The following is a 21,293-nucleotide window of genomic DNA, read 5'->3' as shown; positions in this document are numbered from 1 at the left end:
GACAGCGAGGGGCGGTGGCCTCGGGCCGGGTCCGGATCCGACCCATATCAATTAATTTTTTTTTTTAAGTTCTTACATGATCTAATGCATAACAGGAATATGCATGATTTGAGTGCACATGCATGAATAAATTATTATCTCTTATCAGAGTTTTCTTTTATATGCATGTCTCTGTTAAATGCACACAATTTAAGTTCTTCTTTTTATTACCGTTGCCCGCGGATACTCCAAATGAGTAAAATTTCTCGAGGTCAAGCGAGTCCCCAGTTATAGCTTAACACACAATTTGTATTTTATTATTTGGTTCCACACTGAGCCCTTGACTGATATCAGCAATCCACACCATCCATCGAAATATTGAAAATCCACATCCAATGTTGAGACACTAGGGAAATCTACATCCATTGATGTCACTTTATTGGTATACCAAAACAACACCTGTGTCTACACACCACCCCTCGGCAAAGTGACGGACTCTCCCTAAAATCGTGGTAAGGAGAAAAACCTAAATATCGAGTTCAGGGGTATAACAACGCACATGAAATTTTAGTATCGTCACGGTTCCTCAAAACCACAATGACCAAGATTCTCATACTATAGAAGAGACATCAAGAAAATATAAATTACTCTGCTTTTTAAATTTTTTTTATCTTATTATTAATTCATCTTCTTTAATTTGTAATTCCACATGCAGAATTAATAACACAGGTTCGCAAATCCACATGCGAAGCTCTTCATGAGAGCACAGCCCAAGGCAACATCGAACAATGCAATTAGAACAATAATATCACATTTGATTTTTGCAATGCATAGAACAACTAAGACAAAGAGCAACACATGCTCAAGGCTCGCATGGCCTACGATGATCCATTTTGATCATCGATGCAATCTTATGCAAAAATCATGAATAATATGCCACTATGCATTCATTTCACATGCCTGCCAATACACAATCATGTATGCTAATTTAGAGATGTGCATGAAACAATAATATTCATATGCATGTGTTTACTATGTATATGTTCACATAATCATGCCAAATGCATGCTTCCATTCATGAATCATTTCAATTTAACATATAAACACTCATGCAATTATTTACATGCATAAACACATAAATTTGACTAAGTGCAAATATGTGAGTATTTCATTCTCTTACATGCATAAAGCCAACTTTAACTCAATTACTAGTCTAAAAATTTATAAATCAAACTTAGTTTTATACAAGTTATAACAGGTAGGAGCAATATGCATAATTAACTTGTAATTACATGCACTCTGGCCATATGTCAATAATATGACAGGACATAATATATTAAGCACTTAAGCCATTAACATGTGACGCATACATACATTTGCACATTCAGAACTTAAGCATGGGTAAACATGTAAAAATTGAATGGTGATGCGTACGAAATAGAAAATAAATATATAATTTTTTTGTCAAAAACTGCCCAGCCAAGCCCCACTTGGCTGGGCCCAGCAGGCTCGGCTGGCCCGGCAAGCCAGGCTTGCTAGCACGCGGGGCAGGTTTGGTCAGGGTTGGCTAGTCGAGCCAAGCTCGACTGGTCTGTCGACCAGACCAAACACAAGGCTCCCTGCTGAAACTAGTTTTTCCACAACAACAACAACAACACCTTCATCCCAAACAATTGGGGTCGGCGATATGAACCAAAAAAAAAATCATTTTGGGTCCTCCACATGAATCCTTCTCCTCCAATCATTTCTATCCAATGTCATGTCCTCGGTGAGGTTCAAAGCCTTCATATCTTTTCTTATCATCTTCATCCAAGTCTTCTTAGGCCTACCCCGACCTCTTTTAGCTAATATATTTTTCCATTTCTCCATCCTTCTAACCGGAGCATCATTAGGCCTTCGTCGAATATGCCCAAACCATCGTAAACGATTCTCACTCATCTTATTTTCAATGGGTGCAACGCCTACCTTCTTATGTATTTCCTCGTTTCGAATCTTATTTTTTAGTGTCTTTCCACACATCCATCGAAGCATACGCATCTCCGTTACACTCATTTTTTGAAAATGATGTTTCTTGGCAGCCCAACATTCTGTACCATATAGTAAAGCGGGTCTAATTGTCGTCCTATAAAACTTTCCCTTCAACCGCAATGGCATTCTACGATCGCACAACACTCTAGTTGCACTTTTCCATTTCATCCACCCAACCTTAATCCTATGATTTACATCTTCATCAATTTCTCCATTATTTTGAATGATAGATCCCAAATATTTGAAATAATCATCCACCGCTATTTCTTGCTCACCAAGCTTCACTACACTCTCATCACTACTCCATTGCTTACTAAATCGACATTCCATATATTCTGTCTTACTCTTACTCAACGTAAAACCTCTTGCTTCCAAAGTCTGTCTCCATAATTTCAACTTAGCATTAACCTCAACTCTAGACTCATCAATTAAAACAATATCATCAGCAAACAACATACACTATGGCACATTTTCTTGAATTGATCTCGTAAGTTCATCTAACACTATAGCAAAAAGGAAAGGGCTTAATGCAGATCCTTGATGTAACCCAACCGTTATAGGAAAATTGTTTGTCACCCCTCCACAAGTGCGGACATTGGTTACTACTCCTTCATACATATCTTTAATTATACTAATGTACTTGAGAGAGATACCTTTCTTCATCATTGTCCACCAGAGAACATCCCTAGGCTAGGTAGGGGTCTGACAGCTAGGCTAGGTAGGAGTCTGACAGCACCCGACCTGGGCTGCCAGACCAGCCCTTGTCCAGCCGGTTGGCTGGGCCTGGCAGGACTGGATTTTGCCCCAACCGAGCCCTACTCGGCTGGGCTGCTAGCTGGAACAGCACACCACTAAAAAATTAATTTTAACATGCATAAATACCCCCTTTTAATTTCGATTATGCATGCTTATGTGTATGTATATTCAGGCTGCATGTATAAACAACTTTATCTCTTAAGTAAACATGATTCTATTTAGTTTACATGCACGTACAAACTCATACCACAAGTATACATTTAGATACTTATTCAAAATGAAGAATACGTGCATATTCATATTTACATAGATTCATAAACTAATAAACCATGCTTATGAAGATATTCAGTTAGGTATGCATACTCAAACAATTTCCTTCTCATGGATATATGCATATGCTTGTCTATGCATCCAGGTTCAAGATTTAACATGCCCTAAATTTGGGCCAGATTTGCGTATGTTACAAACATGACAAATCTATCTCAATTTAGGGATTCCACTAATGTGAGCATCAATATATGTATTATTCCTAAAATAAATCCTAAAAACCTATTCAAAATAGATCAGATAAAATCATGAAAAAACTGTGATAGATCTAACATATAGTACAAGATCCATGAAAAATCCCCAAGTTGGCAAAATTTCTGCAAATTGCAGAAACTGGTCTGTCGTTTTTCCAGAACAGTATGTGGTTACAAAATTTTTATAATTTCTATATAACTGATTTTCGAGATCGGTTTCTTGGGTTATTTTTCTAACATATTAAGGCATACTTAGTAAAAAAGATGAAAGTCGAATACGTTTTCTGTGATTTTTGGTTGATTTTACAAAAACAAGCAAATAGAGGTCTGAATTTAGCTCACTTGTTTATTCATATGCCTAAGTCTTTTTCGGTTGATAATTTATGTTAAGCAATACATGAAGCATAAATTATGATATTTGATGAAGGTAAACTAATTATACAACAAGCCTAATGAGGCATGAAATTGTGTAATTACATGAAATTTTGCAATTAATATGCATGCGATTGAAAGTATGCACAAATTTATATCTGATAGCATGATCTGAAAATGTATAAGTGCATACATAAAGTGAATTGTGAATACTTGTCATGTTGAATTGTGCATACATAAATATGAATGATTAGTCTATCTTGATTGTATAAATGCATAGTGATTGCATTATTGTATAAATTTTATGATAGAGACTAATTAAAAGCATGCATAAAGTGCCATGAATATTATTACATATGAACCCAAAATGTAGTTGCATGTTTGCATTAGCATGATTAACAAGAGAGTATGTTGGAATATATGAAAGATATTGAGACATGGATAATCATAATTAAGTAGATTAGAGATAAAATTAGGGGAGAAGAAGAAAAATGATATAAAATAAGGAGGTTGGGGTTGAGGGATGAGGGGGAAAGAAGGAGAAGGATTGGACCATGACTGTCAAATCTACTTATTCTTGCATATCCTCTCTCTCTCTCTCTCTCTCTCTCTAAAACACACTTGTGCCATTGTTGGTGAATGAGTGGGTCTGTACTTTTTCTCTTGGGGGAATTTTGATTGAGAGGAAGCGATCTTTTCATGGGCGAGTGGTGATTCCCTTCTCCTCGTCCCCTTCGCCGGCCGTTTTTCACGCCCTCTTTTACGAGAAAGAGAAGATTTGCACAAAGAAATGTTCCACGTTTCTGAGGTACGTTTGAAAATAAAGCAAATCTTGTCCTTTTCTTTCCTCTCCGTTTTTTCATTTTTTGGGCCCTCTCTCTCTCAGGTTTTCTCTCTCAAACTCGCGAATTGTTTGGAGTTTGTGATTTAGATGTTCGAAATTTACGATGGAAAAATGGTTTTTATTTGATGGGTTTTCAGTACATTTTTTTTCTTTGTTCTTTTTCATGGTGAACCTTGGTTTAGATAGAGAGTTGGAAACTGAGATTGGAGTTCAGGCACCCAAGATCGCACGTGGCTCTGATACCATGTTGAAGGAAGCACCAAACCCTAGGTAGAGAGAGAGAGAGATAGAGGGAAAGATAGAAGAGAGAGAGAGAGTGAGAGGGAGAGACGGCTGCACAGAGAAAACACTTCATTCTTTCATTAGGGCTTCTCTCTATGTTAAATAGAGAGATGCCAAAAAAGACTAATTACATCTAAGCCCTTTATGACAAAATAATTTCAAATAGCCTCTAATATAAAAAGATAATATAAAAAGACTTAACTTAAAACCACCTATTCTCAACAGTTATCAAAATACTCTAATATGTATTTTAAAATTATTGAGACTGAATTAAATCTTAATGTTATTCACATTTTAATTCAGTTATGATGATTGATTGCACTGTAATCCACCAAGAATGTTTAACCCAAAGAAAAAAGTTGTTTTCGTTGTTTTAAAAAAAAAATCTCTCTTAAATTTTAGGGTTGAAATTTTAAGTTGTTACAAGAAATATGATTGTTAGGATTGCCTTCCAATCTGAATTAGTGCAAGCAATTAAATTAAGAGAAGAAGAGGATAATAAAATCCCTTTAGATATAGTGACCGTCAAATATTTGATAATTCTCATGATTGTTGTCATATGAATTGAAGTGGGGGCATGCTGAAACTAACTTGCACTGTGAATTACATGTGCTATATCAGATCTGATTATAGATAAATACATAAGAGATCCAATTAACTGACCATAGAGAGTGAGATCCTCTAGAGGAGTGCCATCATTGGCCCTCATATTTGCATTGATCACTTATGAAGTGTTAAACCTGATTTAACAATCATACCTGATGCAAGTTTTAACCAAGGTTGCCAAACTAGGAAGCGGAAGCAGGAAACGATACGGGAAGCAGAAGCAAGAAGCGAGGCATTTTAAAATTTATAAGAAGCGGGAAGCGAAGTATCAATTTAAAAGCGAAATATTAATAAAAATGAAGCAATATGGTAATTGAATAGGAATCGAACAAGAAACAAATAAAAACTAAAATAAAATTGATCATTCTTATATTTCATGATTTTTTAGTAAAAGAGTTAAATTTTTGTTAAAATCTAACAATGATGGTTCCTAATTTAAAGAAAGTATATGAAAAGTGAGTGAAAGCGTGAGAGAAAATACATGAAAAACATGAAAAGAAACGTGAGAAAAGCATATAGGAAGCATAGACCATGTGTGGGGGAAGCATAGAAGAAGCGTAGGGGAATCGAGATTCCCATGAAGTTTCCAAAGTGAAGAGTATCGCGCTTCCGAATCGAGTTTCCAGGAAGCGAGCTTCCCACCTACCTAAGAAGCTTCCGGTAACTCCGGTTTTAACTATGAAAGCACATATCCTCTCGGGGAATAGGCAACCTCGACACCTAAAAAATACCCTAGAAAACCAATGTCTTACATATCAAAATTTCTTTTAAGAATATTTTTAATCGCATTAATACTTTTTTTATCACTTCTAGTGATAATCATATGATTAACATATGGATTAGATGGTTATTAAGAGAGTTTTGTGTGCTATACATGGAAAGACTCCTTTATATTGTGACAATATGAGTGTTAATTATTTATATTGCAAAAAGTTCAGAATTTCATGAGAACAAAGCATATTGAGATCGATTGTTACTTTACTAAGCCTACACATGAAGATGGAATCATTTTTCTTGAGCATGTGAGTTCTAAAAAGCAAGTTGTTGATGTGTTCACAAAGAGTCTTCCACCATCACATTTTACAATATTCTGCTCCATTGGGATGATTCCATTAGCATCATCTCAGGTTTGAAGGGGTATTGACAAAAGCATCCCATTGTATCATATATACATTCTTTATATTTATAAGGGCATTTATGTACTTCAGCATAGAAGTAGTGGAGTAGTCAAAGTAAGAATTTCAAAAATGTCCAGAATGTATTTGATAGAGTGTAGGAGTCGACCCTATATCTATTGGAACCTCTCATTCTTTTAGTTAATGAAGTGTCATTTGCCTCACTCTTTATTCTTCTCTCTTTTTGTGCTCTCATCTTCAATCTATTATGAACCACATTCCTAAACATGGAAATCCCAATTCCCCATGACTGGTTGATTCTTTTGACATGGGAATCCCGATTATCTTTGGAATCCTGATTCTTATCTTTACGAATCCTGAATCCCATGTTAAGGAATCACAATTTTCCCAAAAATCCTGACATATTTACATGATTTCACATATTGCTTTGTAAACTATCCCTCATACTGTTTTCTACTTGCTTAGACCCAAAATTCATGTCATATTCACTTTGTCTCTGCATATACAAAAAGTTACCAACAATGATAAAATGATAAACATGCAAAAATTTTGACATACCCAAAGGCAGCCAACCAAATTTCATGAGGACATGTAATCCAAAACTACTGCATATCTACATGGAGAGGAACATTCAGGTCAAAGAACAAGCTAAGAACATGCAGCAGAGATGCAGCTGTGGTTTCATTTATGTAACTGTAGGGACAACACAACAAAGCCATACTTTCATAGACAAAACATAGAGGTCTTCTGGATTTTAAACGGGCAATACATTCTGGAAAATAATGAATAACTGTCAGTCACCTTAGCTTCTCTTGAGGCAAGCAGCCTAGGTAAACATTGCATATTGGGCAAGAATTTGTTTAGTCATCCTCAAACTTCTGATATATGCACTTTTTGCAAACTACACAAACAAAAACCAGAGGAAAAGCTGATATCCAGCATAATTACCACAGAAAATCATTTGTAAACCAACCTTACTGACATTATCAATATGAAATAGATATATATATATATATAAGAGAAATCTATAACCATCTACAGTGCTTTAGCATGAATAACACTATGAATAACATAAAATAAATTGGGATATGAAAGATAAAAACCATCAACCATTATTTGAACAATTTTATCAGCTCAGGGTTTGACAACAACGTACTAGAGACATTAGAGACATGGCAAAACCAGAATATGACATGTTGCCACAGGTAGGCATGCATGATGAATGACTTTAGCAAAAACCCTACAAAAATGTTGCACAGGAAAGAATAAATTTATCAGAGAACAGATAGAAGAGATATTGAAAGGATCCTTACATGTGTGAAGGCATACACAAATTGTCGTGGCCTCCCTCAAAAGATTCAAACAGAGTGGACAAGTCAAACATTCCACCAGTAGTCTCCTTTTAACTTTAACATATTGATTTGCCACTTAGATCTGCCAGCATGTATCATTTGTAGCACAACCAAGAGTCACCATGGTCCATTGAAGGTATCTTCTGTGGAAAAAAAAACTAGGATAGATCAAGCACCATGGTTAAAGAAATACCATTCAGTTTAGAGGGACAAATTGCATGTGTATTACCATTTCTAAAATACCTTGATAGATTTTGAGAAAATTAACATCTCACTTATTTTGAATATATCATATTTTTATCATGATTTTTGTATTTTTATATCTTAACATTTTTGCATATTATTATTTTTCTTATATTTCTTAAAGTGTAAGCGTTGTGTGATTCTTGTTTTTTTTGAAAATTTGTTTTGAATTTATTGTTAGATTTTTGTTAGCCTAGAAAATCTCGAGAATTAATATTTTAGTCATACTTGAAACACCAACGAAATAAAATAGGATCCGATCAGATTAAACTGTGTTCGGCCCAAATGAAAAATGTAATTGTATGAAAAGGAGAAAATGAAGCAATCTTTATGCCCACATACAACCATATATTCCTCAATAGAAATGTAATATTTGAAAATTTCAAGCTGAAGTTTCTCCATTCTAGTATTAAGTTTCTTCTTCTCTCCAACAGATAGGAGCCATAGAAATTGTAAAAAATGCATATGATGAATACGAAATAGTGGGATCAAATGAGATAGAAAGATGGTAAAGTTGCACCATCATAAGCAAGGGGTCTTAGCTACAAGGCAAGCTACCCCTTCACAATCTTTACTCTGGATAGCATAGAGTGGCTGCTTGCTTCAGTTACTTTGATTAGTCAATTAAGTTCCAGTTCTATCTCATTTATTCCGCCTTGTTTTCATGTCAATCTTGTTGAAAAGAGATTTCCTCACAGTGGAACACATTTAGTTTCAGTTTCAACCTCTCATATATGCTAATCATAGTAGTTCTTACCTTGAATACAACTCATAGAATAATGGCAGCTTGCTCTACCTCCTCTTACGTTAGTCCAACATTGTTTTGTTGCAAATAATCACCAATAACTAGAGCCACTCGGTAGGCCATCCTTCACCATGTGAATTCAGCAGCAACAAACAAAGTATTACTCAAACAAAGATCAATTTCCATGTCATGTATTTTCACCTACGGCAAAGATGGCATTGACTGAGGAACAGTTCTAAACCAGAGTGAAGCCATAACAAGTCTTTCAAGCAGCACCATAAATGCAGCAATCAACATTGATTCTATTCCAACTGCAAAAGTCCATGTTTTCTTCAGTAGCCACAGTATTCCTGTGAAGACTTCAGGACTTACATATAACTATGAAGAAAATATGAAGACCTAATTGATGTGAAAGGACACATTATTGCTCTTCCTCACATCATGTCTGGATAACAGATATATTTTACCAAATTCTATGACATCCAACAACCTTCACTATAGGGTTACATTCTTCTGTCCATGTTCGTGTTTTTCAAGCCCCAGAGCACTTCATTTTCTTGCTGTACTGCTTATATTACTGGAAGGAATGCTTATTTTCATCTTTCTTGCCTTCCATGCAAAGAAATCTTAAGCCTTTGCATATTACCCATAAGAAGCATGTTCATCCAGAAATATGTGCATTTGTTCAAATATCTACAGATGCACTCGATGGTCCAAATATCTCAACATAGTTTATTCAATTTAATAGAATCCATGGATATTCCTACTCTTATAGCTGTATCTCCATATACTACTCTTGACAGAGAATCGCAAGAAAATTGCTTAACCCTGTAACCTAAAGTTGGATACACAGACATTTTGGCATGGCTTGGAAATGATTTGGAATGTCTAGCATCCAAGCACAACGTATGCACCTGAATTTGAAAGGCATAGAAAGATCATGATTTCAGAACAACTAAAGCACTGTCAGGAATAAATTACTGTGAACTCTCAGACTCATACCAGTTTTCTAGGGTTTCTTTTCTTCCTTGATCAAACTCCATCATAAAATTCTACATTAAAGACTGACATTGGCTTATAAGTCGTAAACCCTCCAGTAACCATAGTTAAACTTTTGAACCCTCTGAACATAAGAACTTAACAAGAATTCGGCAGAAATAGTATGACACAACTTTAGGATAGGAATGAATGCACGCATAATGAAATGCTGCTGCCGGACAAGTGTTGAGAACTTTCCCATAAGGTTCTGCATGAACACAAAAAAAAAAGAATTCAAGAATAACAAGACCTTGTTAGAAATTAAAACCTGGAGCATATTGTTTGGTTCCCGTCTATTTTTTCCACGATCATTCTCAAAACTAGAAAAGCTAAAGTAATTAGGAAAAAACAAGAATCATGAAACTTAACACACAGAGAGAAGCTGGCACCAAAATCAGCCAACTACTGACACTAGAAATTAAATGCAGAATGATTTACCCGATATCTGTTGCGCCCCCAAAAGAAACCCACGGCTCTCCTGAACCATCATCACATGCAGAAACCTTGACTCTCTCTGCTTAGTCCTGGGATATCAAATCAAAAGTTCAATCTTTTTTATTCCTCAGAACGAATGGAAGTGATGGACTCTCCACACCTCACTTGGCAAAATCATCATCACCCTCCCCAAAACCATCCCACCTTCTTTCATTAGGCACCAAACACCAACTATCAACAAGCACCCTTAACAGATCACCAAGAATCTCCTCGGACCCCCCCACAACAGTTCATGCTCAGAGATCCCAAAACCAAGTAGCATTAATCACAACAACGTTTAAAAGATAAACCCAATGCCACTCTGCCCCTGCTAAGGATCATTTCCACCATAAACACAGTTACACAGAGTTGGACCGCGAATCCAAGCACAGCCGCAGCAGGGCAAGCACCATGGGCAGCCTTATGCAAGCCTCCAAATGGTATTACAGTTTCAAAATCAAACAAAAAGCCCAGCCGAATAAAGAAACTGCATGGTGAACCAACAGTGCCATCGCCGGTGAAGCTCAAAAAGGAAACAACAAACACGGATTGTTGAAAAACAAGAGACCAACTCTCTCTCGCGCGGTTTCTTTTAGCTAAAAGGTAGCTACATTACCATGGCCGTAATTTTCATTTATCACCACATACCAAAAAAAACAAAAATAGAGCCAAATAAACACCGACTGAACCGTTTCTTCTAAATTGAAAGAAAACTCTCCGAATTCGATTAAAGGGAGAGCAATCTTTTGGCGATCCCTTCGTCAGATGGTGAACGTACCTTCAGTGTATGGAAAGCCGCCCCCTCTCTCTCTCTGTTTCTCTGAGAGAGGAAGGAGTACGTGGTCGTCGTTTCCGTGGGAAGGATTTCAAGTACATGCAAGCCGAGGATTCGTAAGAAACAAACAAAGAGGAAAGAAAGTCTGAATCAGATTCTGCCTTCTTCTTCTTCTCTTCCTCTTTGGCTTTGTTGGTTTTGTTTGTTATTTTTGTAGTAATGCGGCAGGTGGATGACCCATAAAGGAAACAATGACCCGCAAGAAAGAGAGAGAGAGAGAGAGAGGTGTATAAACAATTTTCTGGAGTGGAGAAGAGGCTCGCTTTGCATGAATTCATTCGCTCACATCTTACCATCCGTATGGAAACGAAACAAGGGACAGGGGCTGCAGCGTCCAATTCATCATAACATAATAAAAGCTTCGTAGAGCCTCGAAATTCGGCTTCCAAGAAGCCCTTAAGAAACCACGGGCTTCCTTCAGACTCCAACGCCAAAAAGTTGTTTCCATTAAAATGAAAAGCTTGCTCCTCTTGATATTGTAAAGAATTTTCTTTTGGTATTGTTAATGTAAAACTTAAAATGCATGTTTTTATTGTAAATTTATATGTATCATAAATAGTTTTGATAGAGACCAACGGGAGTTCCGCTTGTCTGGTAGGAGCAGCTAGTGCACGTCACCTTGTGTTGGGGCGTGGCAGGTTCAAAACTCAATGGTATAGTTGTAAACTGGTAGGGGTCAGACTAACCCCAGCTTGCCTTTCAAAAAAAACTAGGTTTTGATAGGAAGAATTTAAAATTTATTATCGTAAATGTTATTGACTCATGTGCTTCCTAAATGCTTGGTTGCTCATGCATTATCTTAGTATTTAGTCACTCACTTTTTCATTTGGATCTGTTTTTCATTTTAGATATATGGGTAAATTAATCATATTAATAATAATGATAGTATCAACTTCTTGATCTTTTATGGTTGTGAAATGTGATAACCTAACTACCTTGCCTTCTTAACTAATGAAACCTTTGACTTTGAGCATGGGGTCTACAAGTTTCTCGACTTTTTTTATTTTTTAAGAGACAAAATGGAAAACTATTGGGTCCATTTAGCCTCACCAGACACGGACCTAACTCCTTGAATTAGATGTGTTCATTTGTGGAAAGCTGACACAGATGTGCAAAATATCAACCATTCAGTTTAGTAACATAATAGATCGAGTTCTGGTTTTGAGCTTTGTCAAAAATATTATTGATATTTAGAAAATATTATGATTTTAACAAGATGTTTTCAAAGTGATAATATAATAATACCATCAAAAGGATATCCGCAAAATGTCACATATTTGTAGGTGTCATACTTTTATTGCAATATTAACACAATAAAAACATTTTTTGTCGTATTTTTTATACTTTTTTATATCTTTTAAACATTTGTGTGTTCCAATATCTGTCGAGATTTTTCTCAAAAAAATGAAAATTTTAAAATTGCATTAGATTTTCTTCATCGAGATTTTCCTAAGAACCAAGCTTATGACATTGTTTTTGAGTGATCGATAGGGATGTAAATGGTTCAGATTTGGGTCGTATGTAGCCAATACCAAATCTGACTAATTGGATTCGGATTTGGGGAAAAGCTAATACCTAATTCCAAAAATACATGTAATCAGATTTGGTTATCCATTGAATTCAGTCATGAAATCCTTGTATCAAGTCTAAGTCCAATTACTAATCAGATTTAGCTTGCATGACCAAATCCAACTAATGGGATTCAAAATAGTGTTGAATATTGGATATATCCGAATCCTTTGACATCGTTAGTCATAGACACATATAGAAAACAACTGCAAATTAAATTGGGCATGTGTTCAGTGCTTAAGTAAGAGTGCATTTATTACAAATTCTAAAGAAATGAATATGAATTCCCAAGTACATTGCATAAAAGTGTCAATATTGTGGATATAGACGTATGTTCAATCTAATCAAGATCTGTTAGTTTGGATTTTGAACATCACCTATGTATTCAAATAATAAACAAAAAATAACCATACTATACGATTATGAATTCTCAAGTACATTGTATAAAGGTGTCAGTATTATGGATATAGACGTATGTTCAATATAATCAAGATCTTTTAGTTTGGATTTTGAACATCCCCTATGTATTCAAATAATAAACGGAAAACAATCATACTATATGACCAAAATGACACGCTTTCTTAAATGTCTCACAAAAATGTCTAAATTTGCAAATATTTGACTTATTTAGGATCATTTTACCCTTCGCATGAGTGAACATCTTGAAGTTTGTGCGATATATCGGTATGTTTTTTCAGTATCACAAATTTTACTAAAAGGTAGATTCACACTTTTTTTGTGTGTTACTCACAAAATCGGCATAACCAAATTTGTCAACTTTTAGTAATTGAAACCTGTCAAAACTTCGCAAATATTTTACTAAATTGACATATATAGTATGAAGTTTGCATGCCTTCTTGTAATTAAAACCTAACAAAACTTCATAAATATTTCATTAAATTTGCATATATAGTACGAAGATCACATTACCAAATCAACAAATTTTTGTAACTAAAACCTATCGAAACTTTGCAAATATTTAATTAAATTTATATATTTAGTATAAAGTTTTCATAACCAAATCTATGAATTTTCTGTAACTGAAATTTATCGAAACTTCAAAAATATTTCACAAAATTCGCATATATAGTGCAAAGTTCACTTAACTAAATCTGTGAATTTCTTGTAAATGAAATTGTCAAAACTTTGTAAATATTTTATTAAATTCTCATATATAGTACGAAGTCCACATAGAACTATGAAGATCTCCTTTAAGTAATTAATCCTTAAGGAGATCCACAATTATATAGCGATTTGCACATATAACATGTTGCAAAGTTTTGTAAAGTTCGCACTTTGAAATGGCTATTACAAATAAAATATTCACTTCATAAAAAAGGTCATTATGAATATGCTCTTTATATGCAGCTTTTTCTGACAAATTTATGAATTTTTAAAAATATCATAAATATTGAGGATGAATAAAATATGAATTTCCTTATTCTTACAAAGTTTCATACGATCATTAAATATGACCCTTCGATTGTTTAAAAACTGATTGTCTGCAACCCAAGGCTATTTTATGGTCCCCAATGTGATTCCCTCTTATAACAATTTTCAGCCACTATTACTGGTGACTTTTTTTGGCAAGTCATCAACATTAGTTCATCACCGAGATTTTCAGAATCATCAAGGGCGAGTTTTTCTGGTAAGCACATGTTTAACAGTTGAAGCACTTTTTTTTTAAACGACTTAAATCATTTATTTTTTTGAAACATTGGCATGAGTTAGTTATTTTATGAAAGAATTGCATAATTTTCAAGTTATCTTTTCATGTTTAATAGCTTATTGCATTTTTTTCGGTGATGAAATCATTTGCATACGAGTGTCCATTTGTCTAACTAATTTTGTAATGATTTGTATGCCACTATTATCTAATTTGGTTGTTTATGTATTGTGTATCTTATATTATAAACATGATTAGGAAACATTATTTATTTATTTTTATTGTTTCCTTAATGATTCAAGTTTTTATATTGTCAATAGACTATTTTGTTTGTTTTTAGCAATACTTTTCAATAGTCTATATCATATCTTTGTTGCCCACTTATTTATCTATATTCTTCATTTTGTTATTATAGGAAATTCTGAATTTGTTTTTTATAATATGTCAATTGAGAAGAGTGTCTCAGAGAGGTCCATACTTACATTATCTGCTAGTGTTGAAGTAGAATAGAAAATGCCAAAAAAAATTTATGACATGGGTGATACTTCTTACTATGAAGTAGAAAGTAGGGTTGACACGTGAGTAAAGAGGGAGCCTATATCATGGCCAAAAGCCTTGATGTCAAATATTTTTCATAGAAAATGCAATCTTACTAATCAAAAACTTAGAAATTTGTTCTCAAACAAGAAGCAACAACTAACACCTTCAATGATGGTAAAATAACAGCTAACACCTGTAAAAATATAGAGTTTTTTATCACAATTATATCTCCCATCTCGAAAGCATCTAAAGAGGGGGAGAGAGACACAGTGGTAAAGAAGTTTGATCCATTGTCTCACTCTGAGATTGTTGCTAACCTCAATGCCTATATAGAGGAAGTTGAAGATGTGGCCACATGCAGTAGCAGTGGCGAGATGAAGATGGAGACTGTGAAAAATAAAAGAGAATTATCTTGTACAAGGTCAGAGAAAATACCTCAACAAGGAAAGGATACAAACCTTAAGGTTAAGGTTAATATAGAAGGTCCTGAGGAAGTGGAGGTCCTTTGGCTGAATCAGATGCTCAACCAAATGTTGAAGTTGCATTGAAGAGTGCATAGAAGGATGCTCAGAGGGATATAGAGGGATCAAAGTAGCATCCTCAAAAGTCTGAGGTTGATGTTCGAGTAGATGAGCCTTTGAACAAGAGGAGTTCAAGGAAGAGGTCACAACGAGTAACAATGTTTGATATTTGTGGATAGGTACTTTGCACACAAGTGTTATTTTGAATATACATGTTTGTAAGATATTTTACAATTATTGATTAAATTCACACACATCACTACAAGAAAAACTCTATTTAGCGACGGACATTTGCGATGAAAAAAAACCATCGCAAAGTGTTGCCGGATTAGCGAGAGAATGATATTCGTTGCTAAAATATTTTTTATTTTTTATTTTAGCGACGAAAAATATTTTGTCGATAATCCATTGCAACATAGCGACGAATTAGCGATGGATTTTATTCTGTCGCCATATCCGTTACAGCTTAGCGGCGGATCAACGACAGACCTATTTCATTGCTGAGTCATCGCCAAATAGTGATGACTTAGCGACGAAATTTGGCCATCATGAATTTCTCCGTAAATCCCTATTTTTTCCCCTTTCTTTCTCTTTTCTGTTTCCTCTCCGCCGTGTCTCCCGGGCCCGCCTCCCTTCACCCCCCATCCTGCCTCCCATCACCCCTGGCCTGCCTCCAGCCCTGCTCTCGTCGGCTCCTGGTCGACCTCCTTTTGCCCCACGACCCACCGACCGTCGCCCCCCTTCCCGCCGCTGTCGACCCCCCCCCCCCCCGTTGGCCCCCAGTCGGCCTCTTGTTGCCCCCACGACCGTCTGTTGCTCCCCTTCCCGCCACCTGTCGACCTCGGACCCGTCGTCCCCCTTCCCACCTCCTCTTGCCCCCCCCCATTCCCCCCTCCTTTCGCCCCCCAGCCCGTCGCCCCCCTTCTCGCTGCTTGTCGACCCCCGACCCACCGCCCCCCTTCCCACGTCCTCTCGCCCCCCCTCTCCGGCAGCCTTGTCGAGCCCCTTTCACCGCTCACCCGACCTAGGCCGACACCCCTGTCTGGACACCTCATTTCCCCCTCTTCTTTGCTTGTGTTACGGACATCCCTAACGCTTTTATCCCGTCTCCAGTGACCTCGCAAGTAACCCCTTAACCTGCCTCCCTGTATTGTACTGTATATTTGTGCTTCGTAGGTATATTGCTGAGCCAAAGACATGCGATGCTTAGTGCTAAGCATCACATTTGGCTAAAAATGCAATGCAAAATTGGGTAAATACCCATGGTGAGTAAGTGATGCAAACACATCACATGTTATTTAATTTATTGAATACAACACTTTTCTATTCACACACTCACATAGTTGTGCATATCTAGGACTGTTTTGATGGAGTTTGGAGATCATGCTGAGCATGATTTTAATGTATAAGCAGAAGTGTTCTTATTTTTGGAGTACGAATTTCATGCTTAGCATGATAGTAGTTAGTAGGATATTAGAGTGTGTTTGCTGCAGATACATGTTTGATATAAATGATTTGAATGTATTGCAATGTTTGATGTTTCTGTATCCATGCTTGCACGAAGTTATTTTCCATTTGATTATTCCTTTCATGTGGAATTGTATCATGGATTTTTTATTCAAATGAATGTATCTTTATATGTAATGTGATTTTAAATTTCTAAATATCCTCTTGATGTGTATAAATATGATGTGATGGTGTATTGCATACGAAAATCTATGTATTATTAAGATTTTCTTTTAACTGATGATGATAATATCTGTAATATTATAGGACAAAATGACTGCAAACCGTAAATGAATGTATCGTAGGATAGTTGATAATGAGGTGTCGCATGAATATATGGATGGTGTTGACAGTTTTATTGAATTCGCAACGGCAAGTGTCAGTACAGTGGATCCCACCGGTCAGATCAGATACCTCTGCACGATGTGTAAAAATAATCAATTTGTAGAACCTCATGGCGTTAGACATCACCTATACAGAAAGAGTTTTGTTAGTGGTTATCGAAATTGGATGCTTCATGGTGAAGAATTTTAGAATAATTTTGACGCACGGTTGGATGTGGTGCACGATAATCTATATTTGGATTTGATATTTGATGTCGCAGGACCGAAAAGGGGTTCTGTTGTGGGACATAGTGATGCATCAACTGAAATAGAGGAAGAAGCAACAAACGATGCAGCTAGTACATTTTATGACTTACTTAGAGATGTTGATGAACCACTGTGGAATGGTTGCAAGAGTCACACTATCTTGTTTGCAGTTCTTCAACTACTGAATTTTAAGTCTGAGTTTAATTTGAGTCAATCATGTTTTGACCGTCTGTACTCTATTGTGAAGAGTATGTTGCCCAAAGATGAGAAATTACTACAAAATCTCTATCGTGCGAAGGTTATGGTCAATGCTCTAGGTATGGGGTATCAAAAGATAGATGCTTGTCTCAATCACTGCATATTGTATTTCAAAGATCAAGAAAATAGAAGATCATGTCCATCATGTGGACATCCTCGGTTCAAGCCAAAGACAAAGAGAAATGGTAGCACAAGGTCAAAAAGAAGTGTCATATAAGTCACTCTGCTACTTCTCTCTCACCCCTAGATTGCAACGTCTTTATATATCTTCGAGGACAGCTAAACAAATGATATGACATGCAAATAAAGTTCAACATGATGAAGACAAGATCACACGTCTTGTTGACGCAAAAGCTTGAAAGCACTTTGATCGTACTCATCAGAACTTTGCTTTAGAAGTAAAAAATATTATGCTAGGTTTATGTACAGATGAATTTAATCCATTTGAGGGTAGATCAACCCCATACTCGTGTTGCCCGGTATTTGTCACCCCATACAACCTACCTCCAAACTTGTGTATGAAGCGTCAAAATCTTTTCTTGTCTCTATTGATCCCTGGTCCGACGTCTCCAGGCTAAAATCTTGATATATATTTGAGGCCATTGATTGATGAACCGAAAATACTGTGGGATGACAGTGTTCTCACGTACGATGCCCGCAAAAAACAAAACTTCAATATAAATGCTACTATTCTATGGACAATCAGTGACTTCCCTACATATGATATGTTATATGGTTGAAGAACACATGTAAGGTTATCACATCCGTACTGTATGGAGGATACAAAATTGTTTAGATTGACGCATAGAAGGAAGCCATGTTGGTTTGATTATCACCATCAATTTCTACCCAATGATCATCTGTTTTGACTATAAATACATGTGTTTTGAGCATGTGCAACTGAAATGGAAGGTCCACCAACAAGGTTGTCTGGCATAGAGATTTTAAGAAGATTATGATACTTTTCATGTGGACTAACAGATGCTCATAGGCCAACACCCTTTATTGGATTTGAGAAGGATCATAATTGGACAAAGAAATCTATATCTTGGGAACTACCATATTGGCCAACCTTATTGATACGACATAATTTGGATGTCATGCATGTTGGAAAAAAAATGTGTTTGATAATGTGTTTAATACAATAATAAATATGAGAGAAAACGAAGGATAATCCGAAGGCACGTATGTATTTAAAAATGGTATGTAAAAGACCAGAATTGGAACTCAAAGAGTACAATGGCAAAATACTGAAACCAAAGGCAATGTATATGCTTGTACCAGATCAAGTAAAGCTTGTATGTCAATGGTTGAGACAATTGAAATTTTCAGACGGCTACGTTTCTAACATTGCTCGGGCTGTGAATATAGACGGGAGACAATTATATGGGTTAAAGAGCCATGATTGTCATGTCATTATGCAACGATTGATACCCCTAGCATTCCATGATATGTTGGACAAACCTATATGGGGGGTATTGTCCGAGTTGAGAAATTTTTTTAGAACATTATGCACAACAGAAGTTGTAGTATCTGAGGTAAAGAATCTCGAGGAATCTGTCGTAACTACTATTTGTCAACTAGAGAAGATATTTCTACCAGCATTTTTTGATGTCATGGAACATGCGATCATACATTTGCCATATGAACTTAGGGTTGGTGGACCTGTGCAATATCGGTGGATGTACCCATTTGAAAGATATATGTTTATTTAAAATTTTCTTTTTAATGCTATTGAGAAATTTATTATAATTCAAGATGTATATTGTTGACAAATGAATGTTTGACTTCAAAAAAAAAGGTTTTGAATAAAGCAAGAGTACAAGGTTCTATTTGTGAGGTGTACACCTTAGAAGAGATTTCAAATTTCTCATCTATGTACTTTGAAACTCACATTCCAACACGTTACACATGCCCATCTCGTAATGATGAGGGAGAACAATTAACTGTAACTGACAAATTGTCTATATTTCAACCACTTGGGCATGCATTTGGCAGTTGTCGGTCAAGACTCTTGAAAGATCGAGAGCAAGACACAACACAAGTATATATCCTTTTTAATTGCTCAGCAATCAACCCATACATCGAGTAAGTATACTTAATATGTAACACTAAGTTCTATACATGCATACATGATTCGGTAAAATAAGTTTATGTTAAGTGCAAATGATTTGATCTGGAGTTGAGAAGAAAACTTTCATAACTCATTGATGCAGAAGTACAAAAAGAACGTGAAAATAAATTTGTGGCATGGTTGAAAGAGTTGATAAGGACGATTATATACATTCTTTCCCTTTATACAACAATAAGATACTTAATTTGTCGTGATCATAGTCATTGTTTGTGCTTGTAGATCCGTCATGATGATGTTAAAGATTAAAGAATATGTGATCTACAAAATGGTCTGTCTAAAGTTGTGTAATGTTACAACGAGTATATCGTAAATGGTCATCAATTCCATACAAAAGACTATGATGTCAACAAGTTAACTATGAATAGTGGCGTGTACGTCAAGGGTAGCAGCTATGGTGAAAATGAACATGATTACTATAGTGTTATAGAAGAAATAAAGAAGTTGACTTAGGCACAAATAATAACTTAACTTTATTCAAGTATCAATGATTTAATCCCACAGCAACAAGAGTCGACAAAGTCTCAGGCATTATAGAGGTGAAACATAAATCAAGGTTTGGAACATATGAACCATTCATATTAGCCTCGCAAGCTTAACAAGTTTACTATACTTTATATCCGAGTACAAGGAAGTCAGATAGAAATGAATGGTGGATAATTTGTAAGGTGAAGTCTAAATTATACCTCGAGTATGATAAGTTACAAGAAGGCAAGATTGTTGAAGAAGGTGATTACTATCAATCAGATGATATGTATGACTTCTCTCATGGTCACGATGTCGCACATGGTATGCATGTCATATCTCCATTGTTTAATGGCACATGCATAGAAGAATGTGATTCAAATGATATATGAAGTGGATGGGTACTAAATGAAGAAGAAGAAGATGATGACGAAGAGAAGGAGGAGGAGAAAAAAGAAAAGTATGAAAGTCAAACAAGTGATGATGAATCATTCACGAGTTAGTAAAATACATCTTCTAATACATACCTGAATGATCTTAATGATTAGAATAATTTGAATGTATTGCACTCTATTGTATTGATTTGAATATATTGAAATGTATTGCAATGTTTGAATATATTGCATGTCTCAGATATTTTTCGAATTGATTATGTATGTTTGATAGGTATAGAGTTATGAATTGAATGCACATGTAACGTGTTAGAATTATTTGAATGTATTGCAATATTTGAATGTATTGCAATATTTGAATGTCTTGCATGAAGTTTTTTTCAAATTGATCTGAATGATTAGAATCATTTGAATGCATTGAAATGTATTGTATTGATTTGAATA

General features: G+C 35.6%; 1 protein-coding gene across 2 annotated transcripts in view; it reads right to left on the bottom strand.

Moving 5' to 3' along the window:
- Positions 1-11,178, bottom strand: part of LOC149846879 (E3 ubiquitin protein ligase DRIP2-like) — a 48,488-nt gene extending 37,310 nt beyond the window's left edge. Inside the window, exons 1-2 of one of the 2 annotated variants that reach the window (XM_089998189.1) lie at positions 11,155-11,178; positions 7,838-8,019 (exon numbers count right to left, since the gene is read on the bottom strand). In XM_089998189.1, the coding sequence (XP_089854315.1) occupies positions 7,838-7,908 (71 nt within the window). In that variant the 5' untranslated portion in view covers positions 7,909-8,019; positions 11,155-11,178. Of the gene's footprint in view, positions 1-7,837; positions 8,020-8,876; positions 9,387-11,154 lie in introns of those variants that run through there. The other variant, XM_089998190.1, reaches the window with a different exon arrangement.
- Between the last annotated feature and the right edge of the window lie 10,115 nt (positions 11,179-21,293).

The sequence above is a fragment of the Nuphar pumila genome, chromosome 2, assembly GCF_984573655.1.
Source record: "Nuphar pumila chromosome 2, dmNupPumi1.hap1.1, whole genome shotgun sequence".
NCBI classification, from domain to species: domain Eukaryota; kingdom Viridiplantae; phylum Streptophyta; class Magnoliopsida; order Nymphaeales; family Nymphaeaceae; genus Nuphar; species Nuphar pumila.
This window is presented reverse-complemented; position numbering and strand designations above follow the sequence as displayed.